The sequence below is a fragment of the Oncorhynchus mykiss genome, chromosome 23, assembly GCF_013265735.2.
Source record: "Oncorhynchus mykiss isolate Arlee chromosome 23, USDA_OmykA_1.1, whole genome shotgun sequence".
NCBI lineage: Eukaryota > Metazoa > Chordata > Actinopteri > Salmoniformes > Salmonidae > Oncorhynchus > Oncorhynchus mykiss.
This window is the reverse complement of record NC_048587.1, coordinates 11,037,452-11,062,054: the sequence shown is the minus strand read 5'-3', so window position 1 is coordinate 11,062,054 and position 24,603 is coordinate 11,037,452. Positions and strand designations below refer to the sequence as shown.

Sequence of the window (24,603 nt, the reverse complement as noted above, 5' to 3'; positions counted from 1 at the left end):
TATTTCAGTTTTTATTTATTTCATCACATTCCCAGTGGGTCAGAAGTTTACATACACAATTAGTATTTGGTAGCATTGCCTTTAAATTGTTTAACTTGTTTAACAGTCTTTTTTTATGGCGGTTTTGGAGCAGTGGCTTCTTCCTTGCTGTCGATATAGGACTCGTTTTACTGTGGATATAGATAATTTTGTACCCGTTTCCTCCAGCATCTTCACAAGGTCCTTTGCTGTTGTTCTGGGATTGATTTGCACTTTTCACAACAAAATACATTCATCTCTGGGAGACAGAACGCTTCTCCTTCCTGAGCGGTATGATGGCTGCGTGGTCCCATGTTGTTTATACTTGCGTACTATTGTTTGTACAGATGAACGTGGTACCTTCAGGCGTTTGGAAATTGCTCCCAAGGATGAACCAGACTGGTGGAGGTCTACAATTATTTTCTGAGGTCTTCTCTGATTTCTTTTGATTTTCCCATGTCAAGCAAAGAGACACTGAGTTTGAAGGTAGGCCTTGAAATACATCCACATGTACACCTTCAATTGACTCAAATTATGTCAATTAGCCTATCAGAAGCTTCTAAAGACATGACATTTTCTGGAATTTTCCAAGCTGTGTAAAGGCAGTCAACTTAGTGTATGTAAACTTCTGACCCGCAGGAATTGTGATACAATGCATTATAAGTGAAATAATCTGTCCGTAAACAATTGTTGGAAAAATTACTTGTGTGATGCACAAAGTAGATGTCCTAACTGACTTGTCAAAACTATAGTTTGTTAACTTTTTATGGCTGCAGGGGCAGTATTGAGTAGCTTGGATGTAAAGTTACCCATTGTAAACGGACAGCTCCTCAGTCGCTAATATATGCATATTATTATTAGTATTGGATAGAAAACTCTAAAGTTTCAAAAACTGTCAAAATATTGTGAGTATAACATAACTGATATTAGAGGTGAAACCCTGAGGAAAATCAAAACAGGAAGTGGCTTCTATTTTGAAAACTCCATGTTCCATAGCCTCCCTTTGCTGGATTTAAAGGGATATGAACCAGATTCTTTTTCCTATCGCTTCCTCAAGGTGTCAGTCTTCAGACATAGTTTCAGGCTTTATTTTGAAAAATGAGCCAGAACGATAACATCACGCCAAGTGGTCACATGGGTTTTGCTCACGCAACAGAGTTTGGATAGGTATTGCTTTTCCCTCTCCTACTGTGAAAGACATTTGCAGTTGATATATTATCGATTATATATATTTAAAACAACCTGAGGATTGATTATAAAAAACGTTTGACATGTTTCTGTGGACATTATGGAAACTATTTGGAATTTGTCTGCGTTGTCGTGACCGCTCTTTCCAGTGGATTTCTGAACATAACGCACCAAACAAACGGAGGTATTTTGGATATAAAAATAATCTTTATGGAACAAAAGGAACATTTGTTGGTTAACTGGGAGTCTCGTGAGTGAAAAAAATCAGAAGATCAAAGGTAAACAATTAATTTGATTGCTTTTCTGATTTGTGACCAAGCTACCTGATGCTAAGTGTACTTAATGTTTTGTCGTGCGATCGATAAACTTACAAACGCTTAGATTACAGCGAAAGCAAAGCATAATTTCAAAATCTGACACGACAGGTGGATTAACAAAAGGCTAAACTGTGTTTTCCTATATTGCACTTGTGATTTCATGAATATGAATATTTTTAGTAATATTTATTGAATGTAGCGCCATGCTATTCAGCGGTTGTTGATGACACTTATCCCGTTAGTGGGATTTCAGCCATAACAAGTTACCAAGAAATTTGCGGAGTGGTTTAAAAATTAGTTTTAATTTCACCAACCGAGTGTATATGTAAACTTCCGACTTCAACTGTATGTTACAAACCGGCCCATCTGTAGCAATACAGCGCAGCAGTGCTCAAGTTAAACTTGTTAAGTTCCTTCAGAAAGTATTCATACCCTTTGACTTATTCCCCATTCTTGCGTTGGACGTAATTTAAAAATAAATCTTAGAAAGTAAAAAAAATCCAAAGTGTAATTAATATCTTCCCAATGCTCAAATGGATATTAAATGTCTTCATTTTACCCATCTACAAATAGGTGCTCTTCTTTGCGAGGCATTGGAAAACCTCCCCGGTCTATGTCGTTGGGTCTGAAATTCACTGCTCGACTGAGGCAACTTACAAATCATAATAAACACAAATATTGAACAAAGAGTGAGTCCATGTAACGTAAGCAAATATTTACTCCTGAACTTATTTAGGCTTGCCATAAGAGGTTGAATACTTGACTCAAGATGTCAGCTTTAAATTGATAAACATTAAAACATTTCTGAAAATATAATTCCACTTTGACATTATGGGGTATTGTGTGTTGGCCAGTGACACAAAATCTCAATTGAATTAATATTTACATTTAGGCTGTAGCAACAAAATGTGTAAAAAGTAAAGTGGTTTACATACTTTGAATGCCCTATATTTCGAATATCCAGATATCCGACAAGAATGAATCATACTATTCGAATAGTGACATTATTTCAAACCCCCATCCCTCCTTGTTCGTAACAACTACAAAGACATTGGCAACTTTGTTGTGAAGTGGGGCAGGGTAGCCTAGTGGTTAGAGAGTTGGACTAGTAACCGGAAGGTTACAAGTTCAAACCCCCGAGCTGACTAGGTACAAATCTGTCGTTCTGCCCCTGAACAGGCAGTTAACCCACTGCTCCTAGGCCATCATTGAAAATAAGAATTTGTTCTTAACTGACTTGCCTAGTTAAAGGTTAATAAAGGTTAAAAAAATACAAAAATAAAGTAATGCGTTAGACAGAATCAATATGTTTTTATGTTTAGCAGAAACATGTATAAAGTAATGAACAAAACAAAACAAGACCTAAATGACGCAGCTGAGTGGTCTGAGGAAGCTTGTAAATAAGTGCAACTATGCATTTGGTTTGTTAATGTGCCAGCTAGCCACTTATATAGCTTGCAAGATCAAGCATCTTGGTTCGAGCAGAGCATCAAAATGTGAGTACCCCTTTGAGATAGTTACACAACTAGGAGCATGGTTGTCTGTCCATGGAATTCGCTTGAGCTTGTTAGCATTTAGCAAGCATCCAATGGGAATTTGCTAGTACTTTGTTAGCATTTGATTGCATTTGATTGCATTTTTTGGTTAAGAAATAGCACCCCTTGTGTGCATTTCCGGTAATACCGTATACCCTGGTATCGTACAGGAACAGTAGGTATGGAAATCTGGATACTGTCCAACCCTAATTAGCATCACCTGCAGGATTTTTGAGGGAACATAATCTTTGCTAGCTCTCCTTGCATCACTGCAATCAGATGTAGGTGTATACCAAGAAAGGTGACAGTACAATATGATAATTTTATCGTAACTACTGACAACTAGTACCAGAGTTGACAACCAAAAAAATGGCATTCATCATATTCACACAAATTATTTCTATAAGCCATGTTTTACCTAGATCAGCATAGCTCGTCTTGCAGAACTGTCTCCTTCCTCCGAAGCAAAGGTCAAAGGGGAGTTCGTCAGGCTTACGGAGCTTGCTGCCGTTCTCGATGGCCGTGAATGCATCCTTCGTATCGTAGTAGGTCACAAACCCATAGTTATCCCTGTCACAGAGATTGAATAGCAAATATTAAACATGCAGGAGACAGAGGGTTGGAAGACATTTTAAAATTCAAAAGACAAACATTTGCATTAATTAGTGGACAATGTTGGGTAGTCCCTCCCTGTTGGTTGGTTTTCTGCTGCTTGGTGACATGAACACTACTAGATCGTGTTGAGGTGTGAGTTCTTAAAAGAGCCACTGGTGGTTTAGCCTGGTTGTTGCTGTAGCAGCTGTAGTTTGGCCTGAGAGACCACGGAAAGGGTCAAGCAAGGGTAGGTGTTCTGGGTCTGGGAAGAAAATTAGTCTTCAAGATGTGTTCAGCAAGCACAAATGTTTAGTGACGGAAGTGGTAAGACCATGGATGTGTCGGTCATCAAATTTTGTCATAACCATCATGCAAGTATCTGCTGGTCTTACAGTCATTTACCGTTAATTAACAAACACGTTTAGCATCTTCGGGGTTCCACACTTAGTCAACAAGCAACTAATGCAAACCTTTGAAACATCTACACTTCAAAAAATAAATAAAACCATTCAATATAGCCTAGACCATCACAATAGATCCATTTTAGGCGGGTCTAAAAAAACAAAGAAAATGTAGCACATTTTACAAAACAGAATAGCATATTCTGAGCCATCCTTGTGTTAGGATAGCTGACCATAGAATTACATAGTAATTATGACAGCTTCCAGAGAGGTCCTCCAACCTATCAGAGCTCTTGCAGCATGAACTGACATGTTGTCCACCCAATCAAAGAATCAGAGAATGAATCTAGTATATAAAGCATAAGCTATAGCTAGCTAGAACTACGGTGCATTAAAATGTAGTGAGTAGTTGAGAGAAAGATGATAGTTGAACAGTTTGAACAAATACATTTCTTCAAAAATGGATTAGTGAGAAAGTGTCCCCTCCCCAGTTTCACTTAGCTAGCTATTGTCACCTACTCAAACACCCTGCTGAAACAGAGGGATGTTATGTTAGCTAGCTGGCTATGACTATCCAACGCAACACTGGAACTCTTCCAAATCAAGGTAAGCTTTTGGTTTTACAAATGTATTGCCACTGCGGCCAGCTGGTGTAACTGCTTACTAACGTTTCTGCATGGTTGTAGCGGGTTTAGTAACGCATTAGTTCTATTAGCTATGCTGACTATGAGGTTACTTTAGCAAATATGGTGACAATGATGTAGGCTGTGTGTAGCGGTTTGGCTTGTGACACACAGCTGATGGGTTGTGTATTGAAGTCCACAAGCAAAGGGAAGAGGTAAAGCGCATAAATGTGAGAAGGAATACTACTGCTATAAAATATCACTGTGCTTTCACGTGATCAGGGTTGTATTCATTCCACTGATTCTGTTAAATGTTACTTAAACGGAACAGGGATAAACACCTGAATTTGTCCAACAGAAACGCTCATTTGCAACTGTTGGACTAATGAATACAGCCTATATCAGCTAGATGCAGGCAAGAGTGTGCAAGGCGGTATTGAATGACACCGTCTGTCCATGTGTTACTGTCTGTCACATCAAATTTGTTGTAGCAACCTGATGGATATAGGGAAAATTTGAGTACTCTAAACATATCGCTGTTACATTGAACTGGGTGAATGGAATTTGAGTAACAGTCACCCAATAGGTTGTTAATAGAAATAAGGCCATACTCATGAGAAACAAATCGTCCTCTTAAAACGGCACTGATCGCCACAGGTGCAATTATTTCTTATTTAGAATGGGCCACAAAAAAAAGTAATCTGTTGCCTGCACTCAAGTAGCGAATATGTGCGATTATGTTTTTAATATGCCAGGTAGGCTTTACCAGTTGTAAAGTGAATGAATGTGCTTAATTTAAGGTATTTATCAATAAATATAGCAGGACGAGAAAGCTGGGACCCTCATAACAGCAGTCAAAACACTTCATATGCAATTGCGCAATGACTAGCCTTATAAGAACACATTTCACTAGGCTCTGTAGGCTATGGGCTCTCCAGACTATTCAATTTAGTCTTGTCTTTACATGTACTAAATATTATGTGTGAAATCACATTTGATTTAGAAAATGGGCCATTATGCACCTGTCGGAACAGGGGCATAACAAAGACATCCGTACACACTTGAATAGCGAATGGAGGACGTTTTCCCGCGGTTAATTTTCATTCCAGCTAGGTAGGCTACTCCAGTTGTGCTTAATATTATCAACATTAGGAAAATTGAGAAATAAAATAGTAGGCCTAGTCTATAGAAAGCTGATGGAGGCCATCAAAACTGTTCTTACACAATTGCATAGCCTATAGAAATGTTGCACAAGGTGGGCTTTTAGGACCACTTATTTAATTGCATGCATCAACCAGCTATGAGGAGCTGGCTCTCGCTACACAACAAGTGATCCTATTCCACTCAATCTCAATGCCAGGGCTCTCATGAAATGTTTGATTTTCGATTGCATTTACATTGATGTCAGCGTGATTAGAGGGACAATAGAGCATTGAGTACCAGGCCATTAGCGACTTGCCGTTAGCAAGTTTGCCATCAGAGCGCAGTTTTGGTTGGAGAAGCCTCGTTACCATGACTCAACGGTCACGTGGAATTTGACTGCAATCATGACTCGTGACTGCCGGTGTGGAGGTAAAATGATCACCGTAAACAACCCTAGGTAGGATTCAGACCTGTTCAATAGAACTAGTTTTTAGTTTAAAAATGTTATCCATATTGTGTCGTTCCAGGCATTACTCGTTATTGAAACAAAACATGACTGGTGTTTCAGAGTACTTACCCATGGCCTCTGAAATGTAAAGTGCACTCCTCAATCTCTCCGTACAGAGAGAAGCGTTCCTTCAGCTCTTTATGAGTCATTGTCTCTCGGATTCGCCCTACGTAAACAACCCTACGCTCCTCCTGAGGGGAGAGAGCACGGCATTAGTCAGTTGACAATTATTTCTCTGTACCATGCACACACACACACGGTATCAGACAAGGCACTATTGACTTCAATGTCTGAGAAGGGGCCCTTCTCAGACAAATGCCTATGTCTTCAACTGAAAAGGAGACGCTGCTCTGGGGAACTGAACCCAGAGACAGAACGTGACCTTGACCCAGTGACCCCCAGAGACAGACTGTCCTGTTCCGACTTATCATCGTATCATCACTGGCCAACTTCACTTTAATAGAAAAGTATGTACTCACAATGGCTTTATCTTTGAGTCTCTTCACCACCTCACTGTTTTCTCTAGATTCAGGCCAGTAGCCTGGTCTGAAAAACGGGCTGTGGAAAGAAATGGAATAGGAGACGTGGTCAATGTTATACAATTGAAAAAAAATCTGTATCCATGAAGCTAAGTACAGTGTATTCTAAAGCATGAAAACATGCTCCAGAGTGCTCAGGACTTCAGACGGGGACGAAGGTTCACCTTCCAACAGGTCAATGACCCTAAACACATAGCCAACACAATGCAGGAGTGGCTTTGGGACAAGTCTCTGAATGTCTTTGAGTTGACCAGCCAGAGTCAGGACTTGAACCCAATCAAACATCTCTGGAGAGACCTGAAAATAGCTGTGCAGTGACGCTCCCCATCCAACCTGACAGACCTTGAGGATCTGCAAAGAAGAATGGGAGAAACTCCCCAAATACAGGTGTGCCAAGCTTGTAGCTTCATACCCAAGAAGACTCAAGGCTGTAATCGCTGCCAAAGGTGCTTCAACAAAACAATGAGTAAAGAGGTCTTAATACTTACGTACATTTTATATTTCATTTTTTATAATTTTGCAAACATTTCTAAAAAAACAGTTTTTGCTTTGTCATTATGGGGTATGGGAAAAAACAATTTAATACATTTTAGAATAAGGCTGTAACGTAACAAAATGTGGAAAAAGTCAAGGGGGCTGAATACTTTACGAATGCACTGTAAATTATGTTATCCTATCCCAAGTAGTCAGGAAAACATACACTGATCTGACTGCACTGCATGCATTTTTTGTTAATTTGAACTGACCAATACCATAGAAAAAAATGAAACTCATGGTTGTTTATGAGGAAAGTGCTTAAATTACCTGCGTTGTCTGCTGCATCTACTCCACGCCCGTCTGTGGGGAGAGCGGGAACGGGACCTACTCCATGATCTTGATCGGGAAGAGGAGTAGGAATATCGCCGCCGCCTTGGAAAGCAGTCCAGGGAAGGAGAGGAGGAACGAGAAGAGGAGCCAGATGAGGCACTGAAGCTGCTATCAGAGTGACGGGGCCTGTACCTGGAGGAGAGATGAACGGGAAGGAGAAGGGAATCTGTCAGTAATGTCATATTAGGATGGACTGGATATCGCCATTAGTCATATTGGTTTAAGCCAATGACATCACCTTTTTGATTGCTACATTGGTAGCAGATGGAGGGGGGGGGGGGGGGGGGGGGGGGAACAGAATGGAATCATGTAGTAACCCCCCAAAAAAAAGTGTTAAACAAATGAAAGACAGTGGTTGTAACCAAAAATCTCAAATTTGGACTCAGACCAAAAGGACCGATTTCCACCAGTCTAATGTCCATTGATTGTGTTTCTTGCCCCAAGCAAGTCTCCTCTTCTTATTTGTGTTCTTTAGTAGTGGTTTCTTTGCAGCAATTCGACCATGAATGCCTAGTTCCCACAGTCTCCTCTGTTGATGTTGAGATGTGTCTGTTACTTGAACTCAAGCATTTATCTGGGCTGCTATTTGAGGCTGGTAACTAATTAACTTGTTAACTCTGCTGCAGAGGACTTTGGGTCTTCCTTTTTCTGTGGCGGTCCTCATGAGAGCCAGTTCCATCATAGCACTTGATGGTTTTTGCAACTGCACTTGAAGACAATTGACTGACCTTGTCTTAAAGTAATGATGGACTGTCATTTCTCTTTGCTTATTTGAGCTGTTCTTGTCATAATATGGACTTGGTCTTATACCAAATTGGGCTATCTTCTGTATACCACCCCTATCTTGTCAACAGAACTGATTGGCTCAAACGCATTGAGGAAATAAATACCATAAATGAACTTAACAAGGCACACCTGTTAATTGAAATGCATTCCAGGTGACTACCTCATTGAGCTGGTTGAGAGTATACCAAGAGTTTGTAAAGCTGTCATCAAGGCAAAGGGTGGCTACTTTGAAGAATCTCAAATATATTTAGATTTTTAAAACACTTTTGTTTTTGGTTACTACATTATTCCATATGTGTTATTTCATAGTTTTGATGTCTTCACTATTATTCTACAATGTAGAAAATAGTAAAAAATAAAGAAAAATCCTTTTGACTGATACTGTATTTGTTCAAAACAGATACAAATTCATCTGTGCTAGAGGTCGACCGATTAGTCGCCATGGCGATTAATTAGGGCCAATTTAAAGTTTTCATAACAATTGGTAATCGGCCTTTTTGGACACAGATTACATTACAATCCATGAGGAAACTGCGTGGCAGGCTGACCACCTATCACGTGAGTCCAGCGTCAAAAGGACCATGTGGCTGCAATGAGCCATGGTCATTTGCTAGCTAACATTAAACTTACCTTATAAAAAACAATCTTCACATAATCACCAGATAACCTAGTAATATCAACCATCTGCAGTTAACTAGCTTGTCCTGCATTGCATATAATAATTAATTTATCATCAAATCACAGCCTACTTCAACTTTGCCAAACGGGTGATGATTTAACAGAAGCACCTTTGTGAAAAAAGCATGTTTGCTGCACATATGTACCTAACCGTAAACATCAATGCCTTTCTTAAAAATCAATACAAAGAAGTTATATATTTTTAAACCTGCATATTTAGTTAAGGAGTTCATGTTAGCAGGCAATATTAACTAGTGAAATTGTGTCACTTCTCTTGCGTTCAGTGCAAGCAGAGTCAGGGTTTATGCAGCAGTTTGGGCTGCCTGGCTCATTGCGAACTGTGTTTCTTCCTAACAAAGACCATATTAATTTGGTAGAATTTTACATAACATTGAAGGTTGTGCAATGTAACAGCAATATTTAGACTTAGGGTTGCCACCCGTTCTTCAAAATACGGAACGGTTCCGTATTTCACTGAAAGAATAATCGTTTTGTTTTCAAAATGATATTTTCCGGATTTGATCATATTAATGACCAAAGGCTCGTATTTCTGTGTGTTTATTATGATTAAGTTTATGATTTGATATTTGATAGAGCAGTCTGAGCGGTGGTAGGCAGCAGCAGGCTCGTAAGCATTCATTCATTCGAGCAGCACTTAGCAAACCTTGAAGCACAGTGCTGTTTATGACTTCAAGCCTATCAACTCCCGAGATTAGGCTGGCAATACTAAAGTGCCTATTAGAACATCCAATAGTCAAAGGTATATAAAATACACTGCTCAAAAAAATAAAAGGGAACACTAAAATAACATCCTAGATTTGAATGAAATATTCTTATTAAATACTTTTTTCTTTACATAGTTGAATGTGCTGACAACAAAATCACACAAATTATCAATGGAAATCAAATTTATCAACCCATGGAGGTCTGGATTTGGAGTCACACTCAAAATGAAAGTGGAAAACCACACTACAGGCTGATCCAACTTTGATGTAATGTCCTTAAAACAAGTCAAAATGAGGCTCAGTAGTGTGTGTGGCCTCCACGTGCCTGTATGACCTCCTTACAACACCTGGACATTCTCCTGATGAGGTGGCAGATGGTCTCCTGAGGGATCTCCTCCCAGACCTGGACTAAAGCATCCGCCAACTCCTGGACAGTCTGTGGTGCAACGTGGCATTGGTGGATGGAGCGAGACATGTCCCAGATGTGCTCAATTGGATTCAGGTCTGGGGAAAGGGCGGGCCAGTCCATAGCATCATTGCCTTCCTCTTGCAGGAACTGCTGACACACTCCAGCCACATAAGGTCTAGCATTGTCTTGCATTAGGAGGAACCCAGGGCCAACCGCACCAGCATATGGTCTCACAAGGGGTCTGAGGATCTCATCTCGGCACCTAATGGCAGTCAGGCTACCTCTGGCGAGCACATGGAGGGCTGTGCGGCCCCTCAAAGAAATGCCACCCCACACCATGACTGACCCACCGCCAAACCGGTCATGCTGGAGGATGTTGCAGGCAGCAGAACGTTCTCCACGGCGTCTCCAGACTCTGTCACATGTGCTCAGTGTGAACCTGCTTTCATCTGTGAAGAGCACAGGGCGCCAGTGGCGAATTTGCCAATCTTGGTGATCTCTGGCAAATGCCAAACGTCCTGCACGGTGTTGGGCTGTAAGCACAACCCCCACCTGTGGACGTCGGGCCCTCATACCACCCTCATGGAGTCTGTTTCTGACCGTTTGAGCAGACACATGCACATTTGTGGCCTGCTGGAGGTTATTTTGCAGGGCTCTGGCAGTGCTCCTCCTTGCACAAAGGCGGAGGTAGCGGTCCTGCTGCTGGGTTGTTGTCCTCCACGTCTCCTGATGTGTCTCCTGATGTACTGGCCTGTCTCCTGGTAGTGCCTCCGTGCTCTGGACACTACGCTGACAGACACAGCAAACCTTCTTGCCACAGCTCGCATTGATGTGCCATCCTGGATGAGCTGCACTACCTGAGCCACTTGTGTGGGTTGTAGACTCCGTCTCATGCTACCACTAGAGTGAAAGCACCGCCAGCATTCAAAAGTGACCAAAACATCAGCCAGGAAGCATAAGAACTGAGAAGTGGTCTGTGGTCACCACCTGCAGAACCACTCTTTATTGTGGGTGTCTTGCTAATTGCCTATAATTTCCACCTGTTGTCTATTCCATTTGCACAACAGCATGTGAAATGTATTGTCAATCAGTGTTGCAACCTAAGTGGACAGTTTGATTTCACAGAAGTGTGATTGACTTGGAGTTAAATTGTGTTGTTTAAGTGTTCCTTTATTTTTTTGAGCAGTGTAAAAATGGTTTAGAGAAATATTCGACACGTCATAATTCCTATAGTAATTACAACCAAAAACTTCTTAACTGGGAATATTGAACCACCAGCATTCATATGTTCTGAGCAAGGAACTTAAACGTTAGCTTTTAAACATTTTTTTTTTTTTTTAAATGTACATGGCATATATTGCACTTCCTTCTCCAACACTGTTTTTGCATTATTTAAACCAAATTGAACATGTTTCATTATTTATTTGAGACTAAATAGATGTTATTTATGTATTATATTAAGTTAAAATAAAAGGGTTCATTGTTCATTCAGTATTGTTCTACACCTGCATTGCTTGCTGTTTGGGGTTTTAGGCTGGGTTTCTGTACAGCACTTTGAGATATCAGCTGATGTACGAAGGGCTATATAAATAAATTTGATTTGATTTGTAATTGTCATTATTACAGAAAGATATATTTTTGAAAAACGCCCGATTAAATCGGTATCGGCTTTCTTCGTCCACCAATAATCGGTATCGGCGTTAAAAATTCATGATCAGTCGACCTCTAATCTGTGCCCATGAACCAGCCTTTTTCCTCACTGAATAGAGATGACTGGGATGAATAATGACATTCTCTTTTCCCCTGCCAGATATAAGACTCTGTGCCATTAGAGGACACCGCCTTGCCCAGTGACAGGTGGGACAAATAGCTATAAAGACAGAAATAAAAGAGGAGATGAGCATCTCACCTCTTCCTGAGTAGAGAGCGAGATCTAGACTGAGAAGAGGAGTCCGACTCAGAGTCAGTAGAGTCGGGGCTGGAGGAACGGTGGATTCTCCTTTTCCTCCTCCTTCCTCGCTTTCCTTCCCTGGGGCTTGGGCTAGGCCTGGGGGAGAAGGTATTATTGTAGCCCCGGTAAGACCTCCCTGCCTTGGGACTCCTCTCCAGGGGACCAGCCTGGTCCATCAGCCTGGTGGGAGAGGCATCAGGGGTCTCCAGCACAGAGCTAGTCCTGTCAGTCTTTACATCCAGGGGCTGGGGACCTAGGGGGGCCTGATGGTTCTTCGTACCGAGGGCAGTTGTGAGGGTTTGGAGGGAGGGGGCAGGGATACTCTGCGGTACCCAGCTAGTGTTGCTGCCAAGTGGCTCGATGGTGATGGCTGCTTGCTGTTTGACATTCCAGCGCCTGCCTGGCTCTCTTGCAATAGCCGTGGGTTCCTTCTGAAGGAGGGAGTAGTCGTGGTCTGAGAAGGCCAGGGTGAGAGACACTGGATTGGGGGTGGGAGTTATAGGGGGGCTGGGGGGCTTGCTCTGAAGCTTGTTGGAGGGCAGGGGCCGTGCGTCAATCTGGATTGCCTTGGAGGGCGATGATTTGGGGGCCTCAGTGGCTCGACTCTTACCAAGGAGGGCAACTGGGACCAGGGGCATCCACATCTGGTGAGGAGGGGTAGCTGGAGGAGTCAGACCTGGTAAGAGATGGGAACAAAGTAGTCAGCTACTGTTCCATCTGAAGAAGAATACCTCTGGCAGCCATTTGAAGGTAGATTTCATAAGACAAATGGATATAAATCATTTTACCAAGAGAAGCAGGTAACTTTTCATTTACTCCATTGAGTGACAGTGCGATATAGGTTAGTGGTGTAAACTTCTTCCTTGTTTTTTAGTATGTTAGCAGTGTATTATTAGCAATGTACAGGGTGATTGTTTTGTGATTAGCATTTGCACTATAAAATTACCATTAGCAGCTAACAGGGTGACCAGTGTGTGTACAACAGTTCGTACCTGCAGTGCCTGTCAGGTCGTGCGCTCGGACTCTCTCCACAGGGGTCCTATCACATGGCGGCGCCAAACTGTGATAGAAACAAACCTTCAACACAGTGCTTTATTGAACATGTACATTCTAAGAGGGAGCCTATGGCTTAGTCCAGAAAAACCACACAGACGAAGACAGTAGAACATTTTCGAACTGCTGAACAGAAACAAATAGAAAATGGTTGAGCGCTTGGCCCATTGTGGGGTCAGAAGTCAAGGTCTTCGGTTTGCGGTAGGTCTTGGCGAAGGCCCTCCATTCACACACACATACCGACCCAAAGCAGCATGGGGCTGTAGGGTAACTCACCTAGAGTTTCCTACAGCGGCTGCTCTACCAGAGACCTCCGGAACACACTGCTCCTCTTTTGCTGGAGGGGGGGAAGAGAAAGCATGAGTAAAAGCTGGATGAGTAAAAGGATGAAGGGGGTAGGGGAGCACAGCAACCATTCTCCACCAACAAAACATTCATACGGACTTGTTTCCATTATATAATTTAGATTTCTGGACATCTACATGGAGGTTTCAGCCAATTTGCTAGGCCTGGACTAGTCAGTTGTGGAGTCATTACACACGCGCCAATGTAGGGGCCGACACAAACACACCTGGCTCCTTGTTCTAGCTGGGGGCCTGTACTTCCAGCCAGAGAAAGGCAGCGGTGTGCGAGTTAAATGGAATTGTGGACAGGGCAGAACTCCAGCAGCTCAGCCGACATGACCACATACCAGCTGCCCTGACTAAGCAACAGGACTGTTTTGCTAGCACAGACTGGAATATGTTCCGGGATTCATCCAATTGCATTGAGGTGTTTAGCAGATCTGTCTTCATTAATAAGTGCATCGACCACAGAGTGAACGTACGTACCAGAAGCAATGGATTACAGGCAACATTTGGACTATGCTAAAGGCTAGAGCTGCCGCTTTCAAGGAGCAGGACACTAATCCAGACGCTTATAAGAAATCCCGCCATGACAAGCCATCAAACAGGCAAAGCCTCAATACAGGACAAACATACATGAAATCACCAGCTGTTCCAGACACCTGTGTGAACACGCTCGCCATAGCCTATGCGAGCAAGGCAAACTGGTTAACATTCACAGGGCCAGATGGATTACCATGAGCTGACCAGTTTGCAATTGTCTTCACTGACATTTTTAAATGCTCCCTGTTTCAAGCAGACCACCATAGTCCATGTGCCAAAGAACACCAAGGTAACCTGTCTAAATGACTACCTGTAGCCATAAAATGCTTCAAAAGTCTGGTCATGACTCACAACACCATCATCCCAGACACCCTGTATCCACTCCAATTTGTATACTGCCCCAACAGATCCACAGATGACGCAATCTTAATTGCACTACCACCTGGACAAGAGGAACACCTAAGTGAGAAACTGTTCATTGACTACAGCTCAGCGTTAAACACCAGTGTCCTTCAAGCTCATCACTAAGCTAAGGAACCTGGGACACCTCCCTCTGTAACTGGATACTGGACTTCCTGACGGGCCACCATCAGGTGGTGAGGGTAGGCAACAACAGATCTGCCACACTGACCCTCAACACAGGGGCCTTTCAGGGGTGCATGCTTAGTCCTCTCCTGTACTTCCAGTTCACCAACGACTGCATTGCAGCGCAATGTCTTTGCTGAAGACACAACGGTGGAAGGCCTGATCACCGACAACGATGAGACAGCCAATAGGGAGTTGGTCAGAGACCTGGCAGTGTGGTCTCAAGACAACAACCTCCCCCTTAACGCCAGAAAGATAAAATGAGCTGATCGTGGACTCCAAGAATTGAGGGGCCGAGGACGCCACCATTCACATTACAGGTCTGTAGTGGAGCAGGTCGAGATCTTCAAGTACCTCAGTGTCGACATCACGAATCAATCGTGGCAATGACAATGCCTCATCCACTCAAGAGGCTAAAAAGACTTGGCATGGGCCCTCAGATCCTCAAAAAGTCCTACAGCTGCACAATTGAGAGCATCCTGACTGCATCACCACTTGGTGCGGCAACTGCTTGGGATCTGATCTCAAGGCACTACAGAGGGTAGTGCGTACGGCCCAGTACATCACTGGGGATAAGCTGCCTGCCATCCAGGACCTCTACACCAGGCAGTATCAGAGGAGGGCCCTAAAAATGGTCAAATACCCCAGCCATAGACTGTTCTCTCTACTACCGCACGGCAAGCGGAACCGGAGTGCCAAGTCTAGGACAAAAAGGCTTCAACAGCTTTTACCCCCAAGCCATATGACTCCTGAACAGGTAATCAAATGGTTACCCGGACTATTTGCAGTGTGCCCCCCCCAACCCCTCCTTTTAAGCTGCTGCTACTCTCTGTTAATCATATTTGCATAGCCACTAACTATACATTCATGTACATACTACCTCAATTGGGCCGACCAACCAGTGCTCCTGCACATTGGCTAAGCGGGCTATCTGCATTGCGTCCTGCCACCCACTCCTTTACGCTACTGCTACTCTCTGTTCATCATATATGTAGCCTCGCTACAGTATATAGCCTGTCTTTTTACTGTTGTTTAATTTCTTTACCTACCTATTATTTACCTAACACCTTTTTTGCACTATTGGTTAGAGCCTGTAAGTAAGCATTTCACCTGTTGTATTCAGCGCACGTGACAAATAAACTTTGGTTTGAAGTATTAATTGAGTGCATGTAAACTTCTGACCCACTGGGAATGTGATGACAGAAATAAAAGCTGATATAAATAATCCTCTACTATTATTCTGACATTCCACATTCTTAAAATAAAGTGGTGATCCTAACTGACCTAAGACAGGGAATCTTTACTGGGATTAATCGTCAGGAATTGTGAAAAACTGAGTAAATGTATTTGGCGAAAGTATGTAAACTTCCGACATCAACTGTATCTACCAAAATTACCTTGTAGCCCTGAACATTGACTCGGTACTGGTACTCTGTGTATATAGCCAAGTTATTTTTACTCATTATTATTATTATTATTATTATTATTATTATTATTATTATTATTATTATTATTATTATTATTATGCGTTATAATTTCCCTATTATTTCTTTATTTTCATTCTCTGCATTGTTGGGAAGGGCCCGTAAAGAAGCATTTCACTGTTATTCTACAACCTGTTGTTGACGAATACAATTTGATTTCACTACGCAGCACCTTCACACATTAAAGTAGTAATGGTAGAAAATGTTAACCCAATTTCCTCCTTGGGGATAATTACATGGGAACAGGTTACTAAAAAGCATAGTGTTCTCAAAATCCATCTCCTGAAACAGCCATATCCCATGTTTCCAACTGACACCTCAATGTTTGGACCTGAAAACCAATGCTTTCTAAAATGCCAGAGGTGGCACGTAGCTAGATTAGATCATGTCACCACCATGTTCATGTGTAGAATATACACCACCATAAAACAGTATATGAAGTAACCAACAATGAGTTCATTTGTCTTAGTGTGTTGGAATGGAAAAACTAGGCTAAAACACAGAAAGGCCTCCAGGAAGGACATACTGATAACCTACTGAGAATGCTCCTTACATGTGAACAGTTGATAATGGGATGTTTCTACATGACAAGACTTAACCAGCATCCTCACTAACCAAAGGAAAATGTGGTTCTCAAAACCAAAGTATGAACGCCCCTCTAGATAACCCATGAATAATAAAGACAACGTCTAGCGCTGCTTCTCAAGCTCCTAACCTGCACCAAAACACCTAAGTGAGCACGTTCCAGATCGACCTGCAAAGCCAAATGCTTGGGTTAAATTCTTAAGGACCATAAGAGTCTTGGCACTAAATTCCTCCAACCATCTCATCAGTCAATTAAGGCCAGAGGTAGCCCTGCTCTGCAACCCTTCACCCCGCTTTTCTATCACACAATCCAGTGAAAGTGATCCTGGAGACTAGAGGTCGACCGGTTAATCGGAATGGTCGATTAATTAGGGCCGATTTCACGTTCTCATAAAAATCGGAAATTGGTATTTTTGGGCGCCGATTTGCTGATAAAAAAAAAAATGTATACCTTTATTTAACTAGGCAAGTCAGTTAAGAACACATTCTTATTTTCAATGACGGCCTAGGAACGGTGGGTTAACTGCCTCGTTCAGGGGCAGAAAGACAGATTTTCACCTTGTCAGCTCGGGGGATCCAACCTTCCAACCTTACAGTTTACTAGTCCAATGCAATAACCTGCCTCTCGTTACACTCCACACTGCCTGTTACGCGAATGCAGTAAGCCAAGGTAAGTTGCTAGCTAGCATTAAACTTATCTTATAAAAAACAATCAATCATAATCACTAGTTAACTACACATGGTTGATGATATTACTAGATATTATCTAGCATGTCCTGCGTTGCATATAATGTGACTGAGCATACAGGCATACTAGTATCTAAGTATCTGACTGAGCAGTGGTAGGCAGAAGCAGGCGCGTAAACATTCATTCAAACAGCACTTTCGTGCGTTTTGCCAGCAGCTCTTTGTTGTGCGTCAAGCTGTTTATGACTTCAAGTCTATCAACTCCCGAGATGGGGCTGGTGTAACCGAGGTGAAATAGCTAGCTAGTTAGCGCGCGCTAATTGCATTTTAAACTTCACTCGCTCTGAGCCTTGGGGTGGTTGTTTCCCTTGCTCTGCATGGGTAACGCTGCTTCGATGGTGGCTGTTGTCGTTGTGTTGCTGGTTCAAGCCCAGGGAGGAGCGAGGAGAGGGACGGAAGCTATACTGTTACACTGGCAATACTAAAGTGCCTATAAGAACATCCAAATAGTCCTATAATTCCTATAATAACTACAACCTAAAACTTCTTACCTGGGAATATTGAAGACTCATGTTAAATGGAACCACCAGCTTTCATATGTTCTCATGTTCTGAGCAAGGAAGTGAAACGTTTGCTTTCTTACATAGCACATATTGCACTTTTACTTTCTCCAAAACTTTGTTTTTGCATTATTTAAACCACATTGAACGTGTTTCATTATTTATTTGAAGCTAAATTGATTTTATTGATGTATTAAGTTAAAATAAGTGTTCATTCAGTATTGTTGTAATTGTCATTATTCTATAAAAAAATATCAAAAATAAAAATCGGCACAGAATTCCTGGCTGTTTTCTAACAGAAATGCTATTTTTCGGTACTTTGTCACATTTGAAATGGAAATGGCAAAGAAATGGCAAACTACTTAATTTTTTTTTTACGGTTTCCCCTACAGCCAGAGAGAACTCGTGTCAATAGCTCCGAGTCCATATCACTCACCTTGTGTCTCTTCAAACTGCTCCAGCAGGCTGGTGAGGTCTGCAGCTTCAATACCTGTGAGAGAGAACAACCACTCACTACCATACCAATAAACCACAACAACTACAGCCAGGGGAAAACACTTTACATGCTTGTAATTGCTCTACGGATGTGGCATCCAAGCAACCAGAGGCTCAATAGTAAATTCAGTATATCCTCTCACCGATTTCAATGGTGAAGGCCTCCATCAGCTCCTGAGTAGGACTCTTGGCTTTGGGGGCTTCCTGGGCTGGAGAACACCTCACTGGAGGTTTGAAGGCCTGGGCGTTGGAGGGCTTGGCTGGGGTAGACACAGGAGTGATGATAGGTAGCTCAGGCACCCTAGGCTGGGGCAGAGCAACTACTCCCTTCTGGAGATTAGTAGCCACCTTCAGAGGAGCAACAGGGGTAGGTTTCTGTACACAAACAGCAGCAGCATTGGGGTTTAAAGTTCTCTTGGGTACAGTAGTAGCGTCGAGGGTGTGTTTTTGGGGTATAGGAGCAATTAAGGTGGACCTGTGAGCAGCTGTAGTGGTTTTAGAATAGGCTCCTTTAATAAGGGCCACGGGCTTCAAGTATGGTAACTGAGACTGGAGCAGGGGGTTTGAGAGTGCAAGCTGGGGGGCCTGGGGTATACAACACTTCACAGAAAGGGTCTGGGGTGGTATCACCTTCACAGTACTGGATGCAGGCATAGCAGAGATTAGGGGCTGGAGTTGGCTAGCTTTAGATGACTGTGGAGTAGGAACAGCCGCTTGCTGGGGAGGGGTGGTAAGGGCCGCGTTTGCACTAGCAACTTTGCTAGAGGAATATGATTTGGGGGACTGCATGTAAGTAGGATGCACCAGCAGGGCTTCAGGTGTAGGAGGTGCTCCTGGCCCTATGGGCTGCCAGGCTGCTTTCACTTCCTCCATATCATTCTTCCCCAGGGAGGGGTGGGGGCCTCTGGAGGAGGGGGTGGGGAGGCAGGGGATGGGGGGCAGCTCTGTAGGGGCCTCAAGGAGGATGGGCCACTTGACGCTCTGGTCCACCAGTCTCTCTAGGGGGGCAAGTTTCTTCTGCTGGCGCAGCAGCCGGTACTGCTGGAGGGACAGGGGCTTGGGTTTGGGTTCAATAGCCTGAGGGGCCTCAATGGGCTGTGGGATCGCCTGGGGGGCCACTAGGGGGGCAACGTTGAGCTGCATCATTGGCTGAGGGGCCACTGATACAGGGTTGGCACTGGGAGCTTTAATTGTCATTGCCTGGGGGGCTTCCATCATCTGGTGGGCAGTTGGGTTAGCTGTAGAAGCTGGGGGGCATTGAGGCTTCCTGCAGGCTGTGGTTGGTTGGGAGACCTTCTCGGGGGTCATAGTCATTGGCAACAGGTCAGAGGCGGGGATGACCTTAATGCTGGGTTGTGTGGGCAGTACTAGGGTGGTGACTTCCACATGGCTCTGCCGTTGTGTTTCAGCGGCATGTGTCACACTCGTCTTGTGTTTTGGGGCCTCGGGGGCGGCCGTAGAAATGGCGGAAGTTAATGACATGTTCTTGTCCTTTTTCTTTGGTTTGGTTGTCTCCTTGACAGGCTCGAGGGGTGAGGATTCCTGGGATACTCTCCTCAGGACCCTCCCCTCTGCCTGGTCAGGTTCAGGTGTTACTTCAGGAGGTGAATTCTCCATTTTGTTTTTCCGTTTCCTTTTCCTACGAGACGGACATCTCTCTGCAGTCTCCTCCTTTGGTTTCCTGTTGATGACCTTCTCACCCCTTGCCTCTGACCTCAGGGTCACTGCGGGGTCAGAAGGGCCAGCCACCTCTGCTGGGTCATCCTCAACTACGACATCATCATTCGCAGACTCTGGCGTCTCCAAAATGGCGGCCTCCAAAACTTCATCTGGAACCCTCTGCTCCGCTTCAGACGAGTCTTCTACTCCAGACAGGGAGAAAGAGGGATGACAGAGGGAGAGGCCCATATCTGGGAGGGCAAATATAGATTCTCGATGTGCTCCCTGGTCCACCACCTCCAGCAGTATCCTTTTCACTGCCAGCATCTGTTCTTCCCCTTCTCCATTCTCCATGCACATGGCCATGCAGCAAGGGTGCATATGTCTGACCAGCTCTCCTAGACTCACTGACATGCTTACTCCATCCTCGCCTTCTTCCTCCATGTGCTGCTCCAGAGCCAGTGGGAGAGGCAGGTTCAGGCCATCCCAGTTCAGGAACTCTTGCTCTCCATCCTCTTCCTCCTCTCCGTCACTCCTCTGGACAGACTTCTGTGTCCTGGGGAGACTCTAGATAGAGGGGAAACATCAGGTCAACGTCTGGGGCTTTCTCCGTTCAGCTTGGAGGTTTAAAATGCCTGGACCACCTGTATATGCAGACTTTCTCACTAGCTACACTATTTGTTATGTCTAGCAATAATTATGATTTGCATGAACTTCCTATGCATGTGTCAATATGAAAATACCAAAATAACTAAAGTGATACAGTCTAATGCATTTACAACTGGGAGGTAATGAAAGCAGATGAACTACCTTTCCTGTGGAGAACTGTCGTGTGTTGCAGAGTGTCTCTCTCTCTGGAGGCGAGCAGGACAAGCACAGCATTCTCCTCAGCTGCAATATGAGAAGAAACAAACATTACAATCACACATAGGACAACCTCAACAGTGAATCAACACAGCACAGTTTAAGCATAAACCGGTGTCATTAATTCCAGTTGCCTATTAGTTTAGACAGCCTTGCTTCTTAAATCTTATCCTCCACTAGATTATACTCAGTGTCCATTCAACCTTCTGCAACCAAGTGACTAAGACATATGCACTACTACATGGCATATCCAAATTATAAATCCTAAAGAAATGCTAGTCCTCAGTGAGCTAATTATCTTGTTTTGAAAAAGAGAACTGCAGCAAAGATGTCAGGAGAAAAAATGCAAAGAAATAAATTTTAAAAAACAGCAGTGGCAGCTGTACAGATAACTCATCCAATGGGCTTTGACTTCTCAAACATGGCAGAAAGCCAACACAATATGATGCCCAGTCACCTTATTAATTCAGCCACTTAGGTAACTAGCAAGTTAAACGTATTTTTCCACGCAGGAAAATAAGATAAAAGCATAAGAAATACACTATGTATGCACAAAAGTATGTGGACACGCCATCAAATTAGTGGATTCAGCTATTTCAGCCACACCCGTTGCCGACTGGTGCAAAAAGCCATGCAATCTCCATAGACAAGCATTGGCAGTAGAACAGCCGTACTTTAGAGCTCAGTAACGTTGAACCCCGTACCATGCCACCTTCCCAACAAGTAATTTAGTCAAATTTCTGCCCTGGTCAACTGTAAATGTTATTGTGAAGTGGAACAACTAAGAGCAACAACGGTTCCGCAGAAAAGTGGTAGGCCACACGAGCTCACAGAACGGGACTGCCTAGTGCTGAAGCGTGTAAAACACATGTACTGTCTCAGCTGTTACAGGGGAAGATTGGAAAGCTTCATAATGTGACAGGTTAAATGAAGATCACAGTCTGCGTTATCTTCTAACATATTGCACAAGTTGACTGCAGGTATTTACTTAACGTTTTGAAGCCAGGGGGCACTATTTTTATGTTTGGAAAAATAACGTTCCCAAAGTAAACGGCTTATTTCTCAGGACCAGATGCTAGAATATGCAAAAAATTTACAGATTAGGATAGAAAACACAAAAGTTTTAAAAAACTGTCAAAATATTGTCTGTGTGTATAACAGAACTGATATTAGAGGCGAAACCCAGAGGAAAATCAAAACAGGAAGTGGCTTCTATTTTGAAAACTCCATGTTCCATAGCCTCCCATTGCTCCATTTAAAGGGATATCAACCATAATCCTATTTCCTATCGCTTCCTCAAGGTGTCAGTCTTCAGACATAGTTTCAGGCTTTTATTTAGAAAAATGAGCCAGAACGATAACATCGCGTCAAGTGGTCACATGAGTTTTGCTCGCGCAACATAGTTTGGATAGGTATTGCTTTTCCCTCTCCTACTGTGAAAGACATTTGCGGTTGGTATATTATCAATTATATATTTTAAAAACAACCTGAGGATTGATTCAAAAAAAAATTTGACATGTTTCTGTGGACATTATGGAAACTATTTGGAATTTGTCTGCGTTGTCGTTGCCACTTTTTCCTGTGGATTTCTGAACACAATGCGACAAACAAACAGAGATATTTTGGGTATAAAAATAATCTTAATGGAACAAAAGGAACATTTGTTGTGTAACTGGGAGTCTCGTGAGTGAAAACATCTGAAGATCAAAGGTAAACTATTAATTTGATTGCTTTTCTGATTTGTGACCAAGTTACCTGATGCTAAGTGTACTTAATGTTTTGTTGTGCGATCGATAAACTTGCAACTGCTTGGATTGCTTTCGCTGTAAAGCATCATTTCAGAATCTGAGACGACAGGTGGATTAACAAAAGGCTAAACTGTGTTTTGCAATATTGCACTTGTGATTTCATGAATATTTTTAGTAATATTATTTGACTGAGGCGCTATGCTATTCAGCGGTTGCTGATGACAATTATCCCGCTTAAGGGATGGTAGCGTCAAGAAGTTAAAACCTTTTTGGGATAGGGGGCAGCATTTTCACTTTTGGATGAATAGCGTGCCCAGAGGTAACTGCCTCCTACTCTGTCCCAGATGCGAATATATGCATATTAGTAGTAGTATTGGATAGAAAACACTGACGTTTCTAAAACTGTTTGAATGATGTCTGTGAGAATAACAGAACTCATATGGCAGGTGAAAACCTGAGAAAAATCCAACCAGGAAGTGGGATATAGGAGGTTTGTAGTTTTTCAATACACAGTGGGCAATGGATAAAGTTGCACTTCCTACGGCTTCCACTAGATGTCAACCGTCTTTAGAAACGTGAATGAGGATTCTACTATAAAGGAGGGGCTCATGAGGCCTGTTTGATTCAGTGGTCTGGCAGAGTGTCTCAGGCTCCCGACAGAATAACCTCTCGTTCCAGTGCTTTTCTTCATAGGAATTCTCCGGTTGGGACATTGATGTTTTATGTTAAAAACATCCTAAAGATTGATTCAATACATCGTTTGACTTGTTTCTACGACCTGTAACGGAACTTAGAGTTTTTGTCAGGACGAAATGCTCACGCCTCATGAAGATGGATTACTGGGCTGAACACGCTAACAACAAGTGGCTATTTGGACATAAATGATGGAACTTTATGGAACAAATCAGTCATTTATTGTCGAACTGGAATTCCTGGGAGTGTCTTCTGATGAAGATCAAAGGTAAGTGAATATTTAGTGTTATTTCTACCTTCTGTTGACTGCAAAATGGCAGATATTTCTCTGGCTGGATTGGGCTCTTAGCGCCGTTCTCAGATCATGCCTTTTCCATAAAGTTTAAAAAATCTGACACAGCGGTTGCATTAAGGAGAAGTCCATCTCTAATTCTGTGAATAACACTAGTATCTTTTATCAATTTTTATGAGTATTTCTGCAAAATCACTGGATGTTTTGGAATCAAAACGTTACTGCACGTAACGCGCCAATGTAAACTGAGATATTTGGTTATAAATGTGCACATTATCGAACAAAACATACATGTATTGGGTGACATGATGTCCTATGAGTGTAATTTGATGAAGATCATCAAAGGTTAGTGATTAATTTTATCTATATTTCTGCTTTTTGTGACTCCTATCTTTGGCTGGAAAAACAGCTGTGTGTTTTTTTGACTTGGCTATGACCTAACATATGTTGTGCTTTCGCTGTGAAGCATATATTTTTTTTTTTTTTTTTTTTTTTTTTTTTTTTTAAATCGGACACTATGGGTAGATTAACAAGATGTTTATCTTTCATTTTCTGTATTGAACTTGCAACTTTCACACATTAACATATTTCCCCAAAATATTTTTTAATTTCCCGCGCTGCCTTTTCAGCGGAATGTTGTCGAGGGGTTCCGCTAGCGGAACGCTTACGCTAGAAAGATTAAGTAGCTACAAATATTAAAATATAGAAAAAGTTCAAAGAAATAGTTTC

General features: G+C 42.6%; 1 protein-coding gene across 1 annotated transcript in view; it reads right to left on the bottom strand.

The window, feature by feature from the left end:
• Nucleotides 1–24,603, bottom strand: part of LOC110502248 (peroxisome proliferator-activated receptor gamma coactivator-related protein 1) — a 33,591-nt gene that overhangs the window by 2,298 nt on the left and 6,690 nt on the right. The window contains exons 4-13 of the mRNA XM_021580135.2: nt 21,088–21,168; nt 18,762–20,844; nt 18,560–18,613; nt 13,612–13,672; nt 13,275–13,342; nt 12,241–12,958; nt 7,671–7,865; nt 6,807–6,885; nt 6,397–6,518; nt 3,477–3,628 (exon numbers count right to left, since the gene is read on the bottom strand). Coding sequence (XP_021435810.2) covers nt 3,477–3,628; nt 6,397–6,518; nt 6,807–6,885; nt 7,671–7,865; nt 12,241–12,958; nt 13,275–13,342; nt 13,612–13,672; nt 18,560–18,613; nt 18,762–20,844; nt 21,088–21,168 — 3,613 coding nt within the window. The remainder of the gene's footprint in view (nt 1–3,476; nt 3,629–6,396; nt 6,519–6,806; nt 6,886–7,670; nt 7,866–12,240; nt 12,959–13,274; nt 13,343–13,611; nt 13,673–18,559; nt 18,614–18,761; nt 20,845–21,087; nt 21,169–24,603) is intronic.